Source organism: Arachis ipaensis, chromosome B3 (assembly GCF_059453495.1).
Source record: "Arachis ipaensis isolate K30076 ecotype BB chromosome B3, ASM5945349v1, whole genome shotgun sequence".
NCBI classification, from domain to species: Eukaryota; Viridiplantae; Streptophyta; class Magnoliopsida; order Fabales; family Fabaceae; genus Arachis; species Arachis ipaensis.
In genome coordinates, this window is record NC_142438.1 from 1,291,801 (window position 1) to 1,309,742 (window position 17,942).

Below are 17,942 nucleotides of genomic sequence, written 5' to 3' on the forward strand. Positions count from 1 at the left end.
TCGGGAGGGAGATAATCCCATCCGGCTTAATGAAGTGGTCCCCCAACCCTACCACACCGTGCTGGTGGGTCGCTAGATCGGTATCACGCAGTCCCGAGGCATCAAAAACGTTGTGAAACATGATGTTCGAGTCTGCCCCTGTATCCACAAGGATCCGTTTGACGAGGCCGGTTCCGACTCTGGCCGTGGTGACCATGGGGGGACTTTCCAGTACCTCGTTGAACCATTGGTCCTCGGGGCCGAAGGAGATGGAGGGTAGTCCCCGGGAACTTCTAGCGGACGAGGAGGAGACCGCCAGGACTTTGGCGTCTTTCTTCTGTGCCGATCTCGACCTCGGGGCGGAATTCCTCACTGTTACCACGTTCACCACCGTGAGACCGTGGTCGTCCCCCTCTGGTTCTTGGCGTCGTCTTGTCGCCCGGGACCTGTCCTCGCCCTCGTGATCCCGATTCCGTCTCCTCGGCTCCTTTATAAGGTGGGAGAAATCGGCAAGCTTTCCGTCCCTGATTGCTTGCTCCAGGGCATCCTTTAGGTCGAAGTAGTCTTGGGTCTTGTGCCCGTATCCCTTGTGATATTCGCAGTAAAGGCTTTTTTTTTTCCCCGTCCTGTCCTTCAGAGGTCGGGGTCTCGATAGTATCCCCTTCTCGGCTATCTGTTGGTAAACTTCCGTGATCGGTGCCGTGAGGGGGGTGTAGTTGGTGAATTTTCCGACTCGGGAAAATGGCTTTGGCGCCTTATTCGGACCGCCGTTCCTGGCGTGTTCCTTTTGTCTTTCTCCACCCTCGTAGTGTCGGGTTTGGTTGTAGGGAGGTTGCCGTTTATTGGCAGCCACGACCCGGATGACTTCTTCGTCGTTAATATACTCCTTAGCCACGCATTGGATCTCCTGCATTGTCCATACTGGCTTTGTGGTAAGATGTTTTCTGAAGTCCTCATTCAGGAGCCAATTCGTCAAGCACAAGCTCGCCACCGAGTCCGTCAACCCGTCGATTTCCAAGCATTCGTCGTTGAAGCGATCTAAGTATTTCCTGGTCGGCTCCCCGGCTCTCTGGGTAACTCCCAGCAAATTGATCGGGTGCTTGGCTTTGGCAATCCTGGTCGTGAACTGAGCCAGGAAGGCATGGCTGATGTCGGAGAATCGGGTCACCGAGCCCTGCGGGAGGTTATTGAATTACCGTATTGCAGGTCCCGCCAGGGTGACCGGGAAAGCGCGGCACCTTACCTCGTCCCCTACTCCTTCTAGGTTCATCCTGGCCTCAAAGGCCGTTAGGTGTTCCAGCGGGTCTTGCGTTCCATCGTACCTCATGTCTGTTGGCTTGTCAAAGTGTTTTGGCAGTCGGACCTCGAGTATGGAATGGTGGAATGGGATCGCTCCCATTATTACGGGTCCCCGTGTTCCCGTCGTTCTTCCCTCATCATTCTCCCGACGAGTGTCTTCGTTGCCCCGATTCGTGGTACGCCGCCTCTCATGTCTGGCGTAAATGACAGGGTCATGACGTCTTCTGGTGCGCCCTCTCCCCCCGGTGCTTTCGGACTCAGCCTGGGGTCTAGAGCGAGAGCGGGAGTGACTCTGCTCTGAGGTGTGTTGGTCGCGTTCCCTATCTGCTAGCCGGCGTTCCAAGTCTTGTGTAAAACCCCAAATTTTCGAAAATTAATTTAATAAAATAAAATTTAATTTAGTTATTATTATTATTATTATTATTATTATTATTATTATTATTATTATTATTAAAAAAGTTTAAAAGAAAAAAAAAAGTTAAACGTAGATATTTATATGCCTGCATATATATAAGGACACATGCACCTTAGTCATCATATAATTCCACACATGCACCTTAGTCATCATATAATTCCATTTCCTTTTCTTTACTTTACCGAAAACCAAAAGAAAAAAAAAAAAAGAAAAAAAAAAAAAAGGAAACGTGGACTAGGTGCATGAATATATATATGTGTAACTTGACACCTAATGAATCTTTTATATCCACAAGTCACCATTAGCCTTAACTATCTTCATTTTCTTTCGCTCAACACCGAACATAAACCCAAAGAAAAGAAAAAGAAAGGCTGAGAGAGAATGTGATGCTTCCATGGAAACCGTGAGTTTTCGATTTTAATTTCTTGCGATCCGTAACTCCAATTAAAAATCTAATCCGGTAAAAGTGTTCGTATCTTCCTCCTTTACGTGTTGGCGTTATTTTTGTTCGGTGAAAGTCGACGGTGACGTAACTTTCTTACCCCTTGAGCTTGGCCAACTGGAGTTCTACGAGGCACAGAGAATTCCGGACGTTTTTCCTTTCAGCAGCTCGGTCAGAAAATTTCTCCAAAATTTTCGTTGATTTTGATTTCGTATGAAGGTAGGGGATTTATTTTTAAAGATAAACGTTTTTAATTTAGAATGCCCACAAAATTAATTGAATAATTGCAAATATATATATATATATATATATATATAATAGTAATGTTATTGAGTATGGATTATTGCTGTGAATGTGACTGTTTTCTGATTATTAAGAATTTTGCTGATTTGAGAATTGTTGAGAAATAGGGAACTCGTAAGGGTGGTTTAGACCGAATTTTAGAGAAAATGCCGCCGAAATTTTATAAAAACTGAGGTTTTATTTGAAAAGTTATTTTAAAAGATTTGGTTTTGGAAAATTAAATTATTTAAAATATATTTAGTTAAGAAAAGATTTACTCTATTTTAAAGTTTGATTTATTAAGAAAAATATAATGTTTTAAATCCAATCTTTTAAGAAGAGATTTTGTTTTAAGTAAAGATTTAAGCTCGGTTTATTAAGAAAAGGAATCTCTACCACAGGAGAGCAGAGAACAAGGATTTAAAGAATATATTAATTAATGAAGTGTCTGCCATAGGAGAGCAGATGTGACATTGTTTGGGCCTTAGTGCCAAATGTAAAGTGGGGACGCCCACACACTAAGAACTATTTTCCAGATGTACGCTTATTGATTTGGAAAGTCACACTGATGCGGCCTAGCCGTACGACTTATAAGCACATTGATGCATCTGGAAAGCCATATCTAGGACTTGTGCCCGGGTAATGTCGGGAGCGGGTAGGCAACCGACACATGAGCTCATGGCCTGCGTTAGGGATAGACATGCATCATGTTGTTTGCACATTTGCATTTGATTGCGCTTGCTTGTCTTATTATTTTGTGATTGTATTGTTTGTCTTGTTGTGACTTGCTTGTACATTGAATTGAATCTCTTGCTTGCACTACTTGTTTGTGAGTGTATTAAAGTAATTACGAGTTGACATTTGACTGAGGATTAATATGTGGCTGAGAGATAGAAAATGTGACTAATTTATATTTAAGTTTTGTTTTGAGTTAAGAGTATTTTCAAAGGGTTTGATAAAAATATATTTTTTATTGAGTAAAGTTAATTATTTGCATTTTATTCCATTACTTTTACGGCATTCCCATTCCCTACTGAGAACGTGTGGTTTGTTCTCACCCCAAAATCTTCCACCCTTTCAGTGACAGGTTTGAAGATTCAGTAAGAAGCTGCAGACGATTAGTAGATTTACTTGTGATTCCTGTTGTTTTTATAGAGTTCCCTCGTTCTTGTTGCTTTAGCTTTTATTTTATCCAGAGGGATAGGTATTGTATTTGAGTTTTACACTGAATTTAATTGCATAGCATCTATTATTACTAATAATTATGTGATTATTATTTGAAGATCTTTTGTTATGTGATTTTAATTACTAAAATCTTTTTCTGAAATTTTCTTAAAAACTGAAACACGACATCGACGTAAAGGCTCAATAGTAAATTTATAATAAAGGAAATCAGGTCCGTAACGCCTTACTTTTGGTACGATCATGACGTGCTAAAAGTTAGGGTGTTACATCTTGCATTCTATGGCGTAGCTCTTGCATTATTCTGGCGTGGTTGTCGCCAGTTCCCCCAAAGGGGCGTCTCTCGTGTGACTGTGTCGCGTCCCTGGGGGGCGACCTCGGGTGTTGGCGGGTTTCCGTCGCGGCGGCGCCCCCTCCGGGCACGGCCTCGCAGCCTGTCTCGGTTTGGACTAGCACGAAGTCCATGGACGAAGTCCCCACAGACGGCGCCAATGTTCGGTAGGTCATGTACCGGACGGGTCGGGTTGAGATCCTGATGAGTGGTGGGGTCACGTCTGATCCTGGACTGCCGGGCAGGTGTACACGAGGCCCCGAGTACTTCGTGTGGAAAAAAGGGGGGTGTCACCTGCAAAGACACTCCGATGCTCTTGTCAGTGAATGTGCAGGCGAAAAAGGGTGGTGTGATATGTGACGTACCTCGAGGGAAGGGTAAAACCTTCCCCTTATATACTGTGTCAGAGTTGGACCCAGCAAGGACAGACCCACTTTCTTTGGAGCGTCCTACTCACAGCGGTGGATGAGCTGTCAGAGACGCGAGTCCGGGTCGGTTGCAGGGCGTCTCACTCGACCGTTCGGGTCGGGTGATACTCGGGCCGGGCCAGCCCGTAAAGGGTTTGGGCCAGGCCGTAAAATTTTAAAAGTGTATGAAGCCGATGAAGTTCACAATGTTCCCCTGTTGAGTGATAAAGAAGTCCGAGAGTTGTTGAGTAGAAAAGCCTTCGAGAGAGAGGGTCCAAGCAACAATTCTACATCAAAATTTATTAATATATCATATTAAGTGACACCACCTTAATTAAGTTAGACCATAACATATACTTAGTGATTTTAGTTGAGGAATAACATGATAAATTTATGGAATTAGATCAAACCAACTCTAAATTAAAAGAATTTTTGAGGTATTGAAATTCTTTAATTTAGAATTAATTTAATGTAATTTTATAAATTTATTATATTAGTAGTCAATTAAAACGATCAAATGTTTGACGCCATAAACAATAAAAGTGACGAAATGACTAATATGACCAAAATCTTTAAAAGATGAATTTAATTAAAAAAATTATAAAAATTAATTTAAAAAATAGATGATTATTCAAGAACAAATTTGATTATTTACTTGTCATACAAACTAATGAAATTTATTCATTTTTTAATATTTTATTAATAAAAATATTTTTATATTAAATTATAAATTTGAATAATATAAAAATAAAATATTGATATAAAATATTAATTAATATTAATAAAAAATATTAATCACTTAATATTTTATTTTAATTTTTTTAAATTATTTAATATAATACATGTTAATATTTTAATAATTATATTTATATAAAATATTTTATGTGAGTAGTCTTATTTTGTTAACTCAAATTTCATATAAGACAATATAAATTAAATTTAAGTAATTTTGCAAATAATATATAACAATTTTGTTGAGATGCAAGTGTCCCATTAGAATAATTGAGAGCATGCACACGTAGAATGAGAAGCTTTATTCATATTCCTATGAGTAAATACCCATAGTAGTCCCTGAGATTCACGCAATTACTCATAGTAATCCCTAAGATCCCGAATTTTCTACTGTAGTCCTCCAGATAGAGCTCCGAGCACTCAAACTAGTCCCTGGCCATATTTCAGGTGATGACTCATCACCGGAGCGCTGACGTGGCCTAGGATTGCCACGTGGTACGTGTCCAAAACGACGTCGTTTTGGGTTTGGCGCCCTTGAAAGCCAAAAACGACGCCGTATAGTTGTTACTTATTATGAAAAACAGTTTTCTCCCCCAACACAAACACTTCGTCTCTTCTTCTTCCACCCTCTGACTTCTTCTTTATCTCTCCATCAATGGCGTAGCCGTAGGGTTGTATTTGCTGGGTTAACAAAAATTTGAGAGAAGAAGTCATCTGATCAGAAGTTGTTATCGCTCTTCCCTTCCCTTCCTTCACCACAAATACGAGGTTCTGACGTTGTGATTGGACTCAAGGTAACCTTCATTTTTTTTTTACTTTGTATTTTGAATACAGTGTTGGTTGATGATAGCATTGGTCAATGTAGTTGAGGTTCTGGAGTTTTGGTGTCATTGTAGTGTCTAGGGTTTGAATCTTGGTTGGGATTTGTGGGGTTGCTGTAATACCCGAATGAAACAGGAAAGAAATAGGGAGATGTATGGAAGTTTGGAAAAATATGTTTTCTTGTGGTGATTATTTTTCCTTTTTAATGCATGAGTAGTCTTTCAAATTCTCCCTATATATTGTAAAAATTTTAAATTTCTTGCAGATGGAGGAGAAGTTGGACATCATGTTTCTTCATGGGGGTGACTTCAAAAAAAATGCAGAAGGGATTATGATATATTCTCCGGACAACAAGGCCTGTTTAGGTGATCTAGACACTAATACTCTAGATGTCTTCTACATACGGAACTACCATAAGGAGCTTGGGTACAATGACATAAAACAGTGCTGGTGGCATGTTCCTGGAAAAGGTTTGGAGAATGGGTTGAGAAATGTAAACAGTGACAAAGAGATAAGAGAGATGGTGAATTGTGCTAGGACAAATGAGGGATTGATTGATATATATTTCGAGCATACAGTGTCAGTGCCGGAGGTGTTAGAGGGAGATAATACAGTTGTGTACTTGGATGATCATGGTGGAGAGGGATGTAATGCAGGTATAGATACTGATGTGAGCCCCCCACTTACACAGACTCATGCACTCGTAGTTGCTCCTCCTATCCCTAAGGTTGTACCCAATACTTCTTGCAAATCCAGTCCCAAAAAAAACAAAACATCTCCACGGCAATCACAACCAAACCATGCCAAAACTGCTAATCCTTCCAAGACAACCAAACCTCTCAAGAAGACTAACTCCCCAAAAGCCACCAAGCCCACAAAGCCCACCAAACTCACCAAGCCCACCAAAATCAGCCAACCCACGAAGCCCAGTCAGAACACCAAATCAGATAAGAGCAACAAGCAGAAACTGTCCAAGAGACCAAGTATTTCCAAGAGACCCTGTACACGGTCTGCTGCTAGAGGATTTAGTAGCAAAGTGTTTAACAATGAAGTTCCCTTTGATGTATCTTCTGACTCCTCTGACAGTGAAGAGGATAGCATGTTTAAGCCAGGTCCGGATGAGGGTAGTTCCTCTGATTCTGAGGCTACAGGGAATGATCCTAAAACTGGGAGTAGGATTAGGAGAAACATGACACATGCAGCGGTGGGTAAGAGAAATATTAGTCCACTAGGTAAAGGGAAGGAGAAGATATTACATGAAGATGATGGTTTGGTGGAGGAGGTGAGCGATGCTGAGGTTGACCTTGGGTTTGTGGGTTGTGTTCATGAAGGGGTAGAGGATGGACTAGACCCAGGTGTTGACTCAGATGGCACCAATTCTTGGCACTCGGAGGAGATGAAGACGCCTCCAAACTCAAAAGATGAGCTGGAGGAAGGAAATGAATCTGAAGAGGCAAGTCCGCTGTTTATGGAGGGTGCAAGGTTTGGAGAGCTGCACCTTGAGGTAGGCATGAAGTTCGGAACTAAATGGGAATTCAGAGAAGCTGTGAGAGAATATACAATCCAAGAGGGTAGAAGCATAAAGATAGTGAAAAATGATAACATAAGGTGCAGGGCGGTGTGTAAGGTCAAAGAGTGCTCATGGGTGGCTTATGCATCAAGAGACCATGAAGACACCTGTTGGCAAATTAAGACATTCAATGATGACCACACTTGCCCAAGAGAGGACAAGAATATGGCTGCCAACAGGAATTGGGTATGCACCAAGCTTGTGAAGAAGGTGAGAAAGTATTCAAATTTTAGACACTGCGAGGCTACAACTTACTTCAAGACACGGTTTGACTTGACACTGAATAAAAACTCAATATCCAGGGCATCAATGGATGCAAGAAGTGTAGTGTATGAGGATGAGAAAGAGCAATATAGGATGGTTAGGGATTATAGTATGACGCTATTGAAGACTAATCCCGGTTCCACTGTACAAATATGCACCACCCCCCCAACCAGATGGTGAAGTTACCTTTGATAGAATGTATATATGCTTAAGTGGCTGCAAAAACGGGTTCAAGACTGGTTGCCGTCCTTTGATAGGTCTGGATGGTGCTTTCCTGAAGACACGATTTAGTGGACAGATTTTGTCAGCCGTGGGGTTAGATGCAAATCATCATATCTATGTCATAGCCTGGGCTATTGTCAGAGTGGAGAATATAGAGACATGGAGATGGTTTCTTGAGCTACTTCATCAGGACTTGGGGCATTATAAAGATCATGACTGGTGCTTCATATCGGATATGCAAAAGGTGTGATTTTATTTGAATGTCTTGCTTTGATTTTATGTGATCTTATATTAAGAATTGTGTTGTTATGCTTACTGTGAAGAATTGTGCTTTCATTGGATTTTGATGGTTGGTTTTTAGGGAAAGACCTTTGATGTTATGCTTGTCTGAATTAATTGTGAGATCATTGGATATTGATGGTTAGTTTTTAATATTAAGAATTCTGCTGTTATGCTTACTTGAAGAATTGTGCTTCCATTCCAGTATGTTGGTTAGTTATTTTGGAAAGATTTTTGCTGTTTTGCTTATCTGCTTTAATTTTTAGATGATTGGATCTTGATGGTTAGTTATTAGGAAAACCATTGTGCTGTTATGCTTACTTGAAGAATTGTGCTTTCGTTATGCTTGTATGCATTATATGGAAAACTTGTAATGACTGGTTGTCTAATTAATCTGGATGTCCTATTAAACGTTAGGGACTTGTATGAGTCACGACCTTCAATTGTAGGGACTATTATGGGATAGTAATCAAATGTAAGGGACTATTATGTATCACGATTATAATGTCAGGGATCATTATGTGTGTACAATGTGTATAATGTTTACTGAATCTGGCAGGGACTGATATCAGCAGTGAAAGTGGTGATGCCTGATGTGCATCACCGTTTCTACGTCTGGCATTTATGGAAAAATTTCAACAAGAATTGGAAGGACTTACAGCTAAGGGGACTTCTGTGGGAATATGCAAGGGCAACAACATACCAAGAATTCAGGGATGGAATGGAGAAGATCAAAAGGTTAAATGAGGATGCTTGGGCATACTTAGAGAAGTGGCCGATGGATGCTTGGACCAGAAGCTTATTCAGCCATAAGCCGAAGTTGGATAGCATCTGTAACAATGCCTGCGAAGTGTTCAATGCTAAGATCAAGGATGCATGAGCCAAACCCATCATAACATTGCTGGAGGAGGTAAGGATGTTTGTTATGCGTACCATAACGAAAAACAAGGTAAAGCTGCAGAATCACACTGGGAAGCTCACACCTGTTATAAAGAGCAGGCTGGAAAAGGTTAGGAAAGAATCCAAGCATTGGAAGCCTATTTGGACTGGGGATAACGGATACGAAAAATTTGAGGTGCACGGACATCCAACTAACCATGTTGTGGACATAGGAAAAAGATTGTGCACATGCCAATTTTAAATGCTAACGGGTAAGTTAATTGTCTTTATGCATTTTACTTTCTTTAACCATAACTATTATTATGGTTCATCTCACTGTTTGGCACCTGCAGGTATTCCGTGTGTGCACGCTTGTGCTACCCTCTCTCGTGTGAATAAGCAGCCAGAAGACTTCTGTCACAGATGGCTGACCATAGACTCATACAAGGAAACTTATAACCACCACATTAATCCAATTCCGGATCAACCAATGTGGGAAACAGCAGAGGACTGTAACAGGCCAAATGCCCCTAAAATCAAGACAAAACCTGGAAAACTAAAGATGAAGAGGAGGATGGATGCGGATGAGAATAGTGGTTTTGGAACTAAGAAGCCTAAAGTTGACCCAAAACTCTCAGGCAACACTGCAGATAGTGTACACCTAAAGAGACAGCTGGGTGCCTTTACATGCAGTTACTGTGGTGATAAGGGGCATACGAAGAGAGGCTGCAAAAAGAAAAGAGATGCTGATGCTGCTACTGCTGCTGCTGCTGCAGCCGCTGCCGCCGAGGCGACTGAGAAGAAGAAAAATGATGAAGTACATCCTCTGCCTGAGCATCCTGTTCAGCAGCCCCAAGACGATTCTGGCCAAGCAGATTTGGTAAGCAATCCCCAGGAGATCGACTTAACTCAGCCTTTTGCTTCTGAGCAAGAGGATTCTGAAAAAGTAACTAAAATATTACATTTGAGTATGTTATTATTTCCATGCATAAATAATACTTAATGCCACTTATTTCTCCTATAGGATCCTGGACCAAAAAGACCATCGAAGCTGTCACCAAGAAGACGATTCTCTATGCTTCCAACCGCACCAACAGTGAATCCCTTGCAGGGTGCATCTTCAGCAACATCTTCAAAGTTTACCAACTTGATGCAGTTCATCCCAACGCCAGGATTTAAGCCACCAAGAAAGAAGAATTGAATACTTTAGATATATGTACTTAGGAGTTTCTGTTTTGTTTTTTGTTATTAGTCTTTTTCCATCGTATAATGACTAGATGGTGAACTGTGATGCAAAGACCTTTTTGGTATGCCTTGGCCTTGCTTTTGAAGAAACTACAGATAGCAGCATAATGGTTTCTAGGCTGCCTTTTACAGTCAGCTTTTGTTGTTTTTTTATAAACAATGGAATTTATGGAATTTATCTTAACAACAATTTCATAGTTAACACCACTTTTCATTCCATCAAGAAGCAGATTTTTACAACTGTTGATAACAAGGAACCCAAAACCACCAATTCATTCATCATTTACAATACAGGATCACCAACAACACTGTCAATACACACACAGCTAACACTAACAACTGGGTAATCATTTTTTGCATATGGACATCCTCCTGCAACCTTCAAAGCCTCCAATCAAAGTTGATCTTCACTTCATCACCAGACGATTCTGACTTTTCAACCTGCTCCTCATTCATAGAATCTGCCCACACAAAAAGCCCGCACCATCTCTTCCCACTTGTTTGTAACCAATAAAGGATCAAAGTTTAGAGAGGAACAGCACAAGAACAGTCAGGGGAGGAGAATAATAACAACACAAGAATAGTCAAGGGAGGAGAATAACAACAACACAAGTGATTATTCTAACCTACATTATAATTGGGGCAGCCATAGAACGGTTTATTCGGATTCGAATATGTGCCAGACCATCTGAGAACTGGCCTACAGCCACAGCCGCACCATTCTGGCGGGGCCGATCTTCTGCTCTTCGTTTGCGTTCTAGTCCGGTTCCAGCTAGATGGGGAATGAACAGAGCTTTCACCTGCAGTGCTACCTCCACCCATCATCGACATGAGTAGCAGCCCTGGATGAGAGTGCATGAACAGGAAGAAGTGCATGGAAGAAGAAGAAGAAGAGGTGAGCAAGACGAAGAGGGGAGGTGTATGAGAATTTGGGGATTTAGGGTTACATATACTAGGAGGGACCAATCTGGGTAAAAATTGGAACTTAGCCAGCTCAGCTAGCCGTTGGCAGCCTTCCAGCGTGGCAATCCTAGGCCACGTCAGCGCTCCGGTGATGAGTCATTACCTGAAATATGGTCAGGGACTAGTTTGAGTGCTCGGAACTCTATTTAGAGGACTACAATAGAAAATTCGAGATCTTAAGGATTACTATGAATAATTGCGTGAATCTCAGGGACTACTATGAGTATTTACTCATATTCCTATTGTTTATTTATGCTTCATGTAACACTTTGGGACAGTGAACAGCACACAACACATTCTAGTTTCTCTGGAAATGACAACAAACTGTTAAATGCTATTTGCTTATTGGAGTTGGCAAAAGACTTCGATAGATTTATTTATTTTAAATGTAAAATGTGGAAAATTTGTCACTCTTCTTTTGAAAAAAAAAAAAAAGAAATAGAATAATTTTAAAGTTCAAGTATACTATGAGAATTATATTGCTCATACTAAGTGCTTGTTCAGCGTCACTAAATCAATAAAAGAAATACTTTTTTAATAAAAAATATTTTTTTTATTTTTTAATATTTTTGATAAATTTCTAATAATAAAAATAAAAATATTAAAAAAATTAAAAATATTTTTGAGAAGTTATATTTTATATTTTTTTAAAGATATTTTTTTAAGAAAACAAGATATTTTTTACATAATAAATGAACAAAAAAATATTTTTATCTTATTTTATTCAAACATAATTTGATAGATAAATTTTTTTTTACATAAGATATCCAAACAAAAAATTACTTTAACTTTTGTAAAAAATCTTTTAAAAAAATATCATTTAAAAAAATATTTTTCGAAAATCACGTCCAAACAAGTCCTAATTATATTCACTAAATTTTAATATATTTTAAATATTACAATTTCTTCTTTATAAAAATCAGAAGTCTTTAACCAAAAATATTGAATATCTTTGACATTAAGGATTTAAAAATTTTCTTTCTAAATTAACTTATAACTTATTTTTCTCTATTAAAATTAACTTTACATAAAATATAATATAATTTTCCATAAGATCTCATTACTTTTGATTTTTACCAAGCAAAAAAAATTCTTAATCTTCTTATCAGGCTAGGCTTGTTTTTAAATTTTCATGGCCCAATTTTCTGAAACCAGACTAAAAAAAATCATCTTCTTCTCCGAAAATTGACCTAAAAATAAAAATAAAATTTTTAGTTTACCAGCTGAAAGAAGCAGGTTGTGAAATTGATATTTGATTGTGTGAATTGAATTGTTTGATAGGGAAGATGAACATAAAAAAGGGTGAGATTGAGAAGGTGAATTGGAAGAATTTGAGTTACAGTGAATTTGTGGAGAGATTCATGCAAAAAAACCAACCTTTGTTGCTCAATGGATTCTCGGAACATCACAATTGGAGAGCTTCAGTTGATTGGGTCACCCCTCTTGGCCACCCCAATTTTCAATTTTTCTCCACAAATTTTGGGGATTCCAAAGTTCAGGTACATTATCCATTGCTTCTCTTGTTCAGTGCAATGTTTTCAAATTCAAACCCTTGAGCTAATATTAGGTGCCCAATTTTATTTATTTTTTACTTTAAAATTGATTCAAGTTTTATCTAAGTTTGTGGAGTTTAGGTGAACTCTTGAATTTGATTACCTTGATTATCAAATGATTAGTTGATTGTAATTGGGTAGCAAGAGGAGTTTGTGTTGGTACTTGGGAATATGTATTGTTGTGCTTTCTTTTTTGTGTTTTTTTGGGAATTTTAGTTTTTGTTGGATGTAATATATTAAGGACTAAGGATGATTGTAATAAAAATGGAATGAATTTGATTCCTAAAAGTAAAAATGGTGAATGGCTATATAATCTTTTGTGCTTTGTTTTGTTGTTTGAGATTTGATTTCTTAGATATGGTTGATTATTGATTAGTTATTATGGATGATTATAATCAAATGGTCTGAATTGGATTCCTTAAAGTGGAAAAAAAAGGGTTGGTGAATAGCAATAATGAGTCAATTTGTTTGTGCTTGTCAAAGGGAAGGTTGCAGATTGTGACACAAGAGAGTTCACCGATCAGAAAAGGGAGGAGATGCTGGTTTCGGAGTTTATAGGACGTTGCCTTCAAGATGTTGAAGGTTCTGCAGTCCAATGTAGCAATAGTCACTCTGTACCGTATTTGAAGGATTGGCATTTTGTAAAGGTATGCCCTATGGAGCTGGAGCCTAGTCTATGTTTCTGATATGCGTGTCATCATTGAAGTTTCACCGTGTGGGTTTTGGTCCCTCCTAAAAAATTTAGAGATAAACTTTGTATAATAACCTGAAATGGAATTCGGAAATACATGCTTGAGTCTTTTTATCTCACCCTATTTTTGAGGGGACACCAAACTCTCCAGAAAAGTTAGTATTTTATGTTGTCTCATTCTCAAACATGGCATCATTCATATATCAATATGAGACTCTGATTAGTGAATGAACTAAGGAAGCCTTTCAGAGGTTCGTCGTGCATTTTGTATTACAAAAATTAAGTGTTTATCATTCTCATTCACTTTGTGTCTTTTCATCAAGGCTCTGGTGCAATTAAATAGGATTTTCACCATTGCTTTCCTTGAATTGTAGTCAATAAAGTTTTTGGCTGTTTGTTTTACTCTTTATTTATAGTGCAACCTTCCTATATATCAAGTTGCGAATCTGTGTTCTGTGACCTAGTAGCTTCTTTATATAATAAACACACACCATTAGAAAGAACAAACAGAAGTTAACAGGTGACTATTTGTCTTATTGGCATGGAGAATCCTCTCCTTACATCAGATTCAGAGGCTCAGAGCTTTTATGTGTTATATATTCTTGCTTTTGCAGATGACATTTTCCTCACTGGTTTCGTCTTTTCTCTCTCTGGCAGGAGTATCCAGAATATGTAGCTTATAAAACTCCAATGTTCTTTTGTGATGATTGGCTTAACCTGTATCTTGACAACTACAGAATGCATACTGATTCTGACACATACCAAGAAAATAACGAAATATGTTGCTCTGACTATCGTTTCGTATACATGGGAGTTAAAGGTTTGATTGGTCTAGTAGCAACTAATGTCAGATGATTATGTACTAATCTTACCACTATTAACCTCTAGCTTTTTATTCTTCTCGCAGGATCTTGGACTCCTCTTCATGCCAATGTTTTCCGGTCATATAGCTGGTCGGCAAATGTTTGCGGAAAAAAGAGATGGCTATTTCTAGATCCTTCCCAACATCATCTTGTATTTGACAGGTATGAATTCATTTCTTTTGCCAAATACAAACTAATGATGTTGTTTCAGAAGACATTGATCCCAATGAGACAACACTTGGTTGTTGTTTCAAAATACTTTATGAATTGTTTTGTACATAGTTGTCAGAGCTAAGTTGCTTTCAACTTTTATTTAGGAATATGAAAAATTGTGTATATAATATCTTTGATGAAGTATCTGACTCAAAATTTCCTGGTTTCAAAAAGGTAAATTTTAGCTCTCCATCTTGTCGTAAATCCTATTTATTCCGAGAAACTTCTGCATTAGCCTTCAGCAATTTGCCCATGTATGCAGGCTATCTGGTTAGAACGCATGCAAGAAGCAGGTGAAATTATATTTGTTCCCAGTGGATGGTACCATCAAGTTCATAATTTGGTATGCCCTAGCTTCTTATGTTTATCGATGTTATACACTTATACCCTCTTGCTTTTGAAATCGTTTCCTACAATCCCTTTAAAGTTGGAATTTTTTATGGACCAAATAAAGTAATGCTTCTGTTGGGATCACTTAGCTCACAATGTTTACTCCCCTGTTTAAAAAAATGTCGATTGCATTAGATGGTAGAGGCAGCGATATAGCTAGCTTCTGAAACATGGAGTTTTGAAGCATATTCAAGGATCAATATGGTTTCTTTTTAGCTTTTCTTTTTTCTTCCAGTTTTTTCAATTTTCAAAGTTTGTGAAGAAAAATGCAAAAAGAATATAATCATGTTTTCTTAACAAAATCCTAATACCAAAATCACTGAACATGAAAGCAGAAACAGAATATGCCTTAGATTTTTTATTCTAAACAAGAATCATTAGATGAACCTATCAAGGATATTTTAGATGATGTGATCATTAAATGGTATTTCTTAACATTTCAGGAGGATACAATATCTATAAACCACAACTGGTTCAATGCGAATAACCTTTCATGGGTGGTAAGTTGAGCAATGTGATCAACTACATGTGTGGGAGTCAAATTTAAAGAGAAATATATAATTAACTAAATTTGCATCATAATTTTCTGTACTATTATAGTGGAATTTACTTTTGAGGGACTACAATGAGGCCAACGAATACATAGAAGACATCAAGGATGTATGTGAGGATTTCGAAGGTCTTTGCCAGCGCAATCTTGCTGCTAACACGGGTATTAATGGCATAATCAGTTATCATTCAAAGATTGATTTATTTCATTGAAAAAGAAATTTCTGATAATTCAATTACGGATAAAGGGACATATATTTTATGATTAATAGTAGTGGTGTTGTTATTATTATTTGAAACAGGGATGAACTTTTATGACTTCTTTACTTTCATATCACGCTTCACCTTGGCCAACATTGTCTTGCTTTGTTATATAAATGGAAGACATGGAAATATCACTCAAATCTCATCAACAATAGCTCAGCATTTATTGATGAATCTTGGATCCATAAGGAAGGTTGCATCGGAGATGAAAGACAGGCATGCTCTAAAAGGAAATCAGGATCGCGCTGTGGACATTATAGAAACACTTGAAGATCCTAGCTTTTGCAAATTGTGCATGGATATAGGAAGAACATATGCAATGATACATGAAGAGTCTCATTTGTCCTTTGATTTCGAGAGAGCTTCAGCTGGTGAAATAGTGGATCTCACTGTTTTGAAAGCATACACTTCATCTCAGTTCTACACACCTGAAGATCTTGTTGAATTTATAGACAATGCTGTTGCAGAACATGGTGACTGTTACATCAACTCATCTGCAATATGACCATGCTCAATGCGTTCCAAAGTTCATATTTGATAAGTAATACCATGTTCGATTTTCCGTTTAGAAAGCTGCAAACCATGGTTGGGCAAAAGCTACTCTTCTCAGAGTCCTCACTACTGTTGCGAGGACTCCTTTGATCAACGATCTATAAGAACTTCTGTAAGCACTCGATGAGCCTATCGGCATCACTAGCCTCTTTCTACATGCCATGGTTTTGAAGTTCTAAACGAAAAACGATGTTACGGTTGCACATGAAGTAGGATCCAGCAACTGCATTCTTACATTTTTTAACTGACCCTTTTGGAACTTGTCCATGTTTGAGTAATCTATACTCATTACTGTGTTTAACTGATCCATCTTGCTTATTCCGCATTTCATGCTACATTTAAATTCTTAAATAGTTTTTGTTTGTCTTTCATGAGTTACCCTGCTTTCTTATGTGGTCCATGTTTCAGAAACCAATGCTTCCTTGATGTCAAGCTCTCAATGTTTCTGTAATGAGAGAGAGAAAAAGAGTTGTTTGGTGAAGTCCTAGAAAACTAGGGAGTTGAAGCCTATTATGTGTTTCCTGAAGTAGTGTGATTTTGAAGGAAGGTTAGTAAGATTCTCACCCCAAGATCTCATAGGGATACCTACACATTTGGTGTTTTGTTATTAATTATTAAAATATTTGCACTGTAGCATCAAAGATACTAATTTAATTTTGATCCACTGTCAGTGTAAAGTAATTTTACACATGCATCCAATTACGTAATGTCACATCAATAAAAATAACTACCTTTCACATTGATCGCGTGAATGGTCATACAAAAGAACGGATGTGATTGCACAACTGTGTAAAACGCTTTATACTATTAGTGCATTAAAATTAAACTCTAAAGATATACACATAAAATTTGCTTGAATTAGTAATTTTCTGTTATTGAGAGGAACAACTTTTAGGATTAAAAGCTGAAACATTTGAATTGAACTAGCACTTTTTATTTTATATATGCACTTGTCTTTTTGAAAATGAGGGCATGGTAGGGACCTTCATGTGTCACTCACACATGAAACATAGAAGTGTCAATTCTTAGCTCTTGGGTAAATAAACCCTAGTCAATTTCTGGTGTGAATCATCTAAGAATAGTAAATAAAATGATGCATTGCTGACATTGACTCTCACCTTTTGTTGTGTGTTACTACTAGTCTACTACTGCTGGTTTAGATTTTTTTTTTTGGTGACACTGCTGGTTTAGATTGAGAATGATGCTTCTTTAGTTAATATTTAAAAAATATTGTTAAAATTAAAGTTAAATTTTTCAAAATTTTAGTAACACTTGGTTATTTTTATTTTTTAAATTAAAAAATAATATTAAATAATAAAAAATGTTCTTTTGTTTTAGCAACACTTTAAAAAATGTTGCTAAAACTTTATAGTTAGGATAGTCACTGTACCTATAGGCACTATATAGGTGTCTTTAAATGGACTTGACATTGTTATAATTTGTTAAACACGTCCTTAAAATTATCATCAAGCCAAAGTTCAGAACAAGACAAAATAATAATAATAATAATAATAATAATAATTATTATTATTATTATTATTATTATTATTATTA

The 17,942-nt window shown here is 37.7% G+C and overlaps 2 protein-coding genes across 3 annotated transcripts; both read left to right on the plus strand.

Annotated features, from left to right (window-relative positions):
• Positions 1 to 1,983: 1,983 nt before the first annotated feature.
• LOC148569644 (uncharacterized) lies at positions 1,984 to 9,371 on the plus strand. Its single transcript, XM_088508967.1, has 3 exons — positions 1,984 to 2,354; positions 6,157 to 8,191; positions 8,786 to 9,371. Exons 1-2 carry the CDS (start codon positions 2,349 to 2,351, stop codon positions 7,903 to 7,905), a joined length of 1,755 nt encoding a protein of 584 aa, XP_088365093.1. The 5' UTR covers positions 1,984 to 2,348; the 3' UTR covers positions 7,906 to 8,191; positions 8,786 to 9,371.
• A 3,059-nt stretch (positions 9,372 to 12,430) lies between these two features.
• Positions 12,431 to 17,069, plus strand: LOC107632417 (arginine-specific demethylase JMJ20). 2 transcript variants are annotated; one of them, XM_088508968.1, is made up of 9 exons: positions 12,431 to 12,812; positions 13,350 to 13,513; positions 14,215 to 14,377; positions 14,465 to 14,582; positions 14,738 to 14,807; positions 14,896 to 14,976; positions 15,467 to 15,523; positions 15,624 to 15,735; positions 15,875 to 17,069. In XM_088508968.1, exons 2-9 carry the CDS (start codon positions 13,403 to 13,405, stop codon positions 16,339 to 16,341), a joined length of 1,179 nt encoding a protein of 392 aa, XP_088365094.1. In that variant the 5' UTR covers positions 12,431 to 12,812; positions 13,350 to 13,402; the 3' UTR covers positions 16,342 to 17,069. The 2 variants fall into 2 exon arrangements, with proteins under 2 accessions (XP_088365094.1, XP_020975769.2); XM_021120110.2 differs by having other exon boundaries at positions 12,440 to 12,812; positions 13,355 to 13,513.
• The last annotated feature ends 873 nt before the right edge of the window (positions 17,070 to 17,942 follow it).

Bases quoted from the DNA above. Each gene is read 5' to 3' on its own strand.
- LOC107632417 (XM_021120110.2), top strand. From the start codon at position 12,600: ATGAACATAAAAAAGGGTGAGATTGAGAAGGTGAATTGGAAGAATTTG. The intron at 13,514-14,214 runs GTATGCCCTATG...TCTCTCTGGCAG, and splicing joins AGGATTGGCATTTTGTAAAG to GAGTATCCAGAATATGTAGC. The intron at 14,977-15,466 runs GTATGCCCTAGC...TTAACATTTCAG, and splicing joins ACCATCAAGTTCATAATTTG to GAGGATACAATATCTATAAA.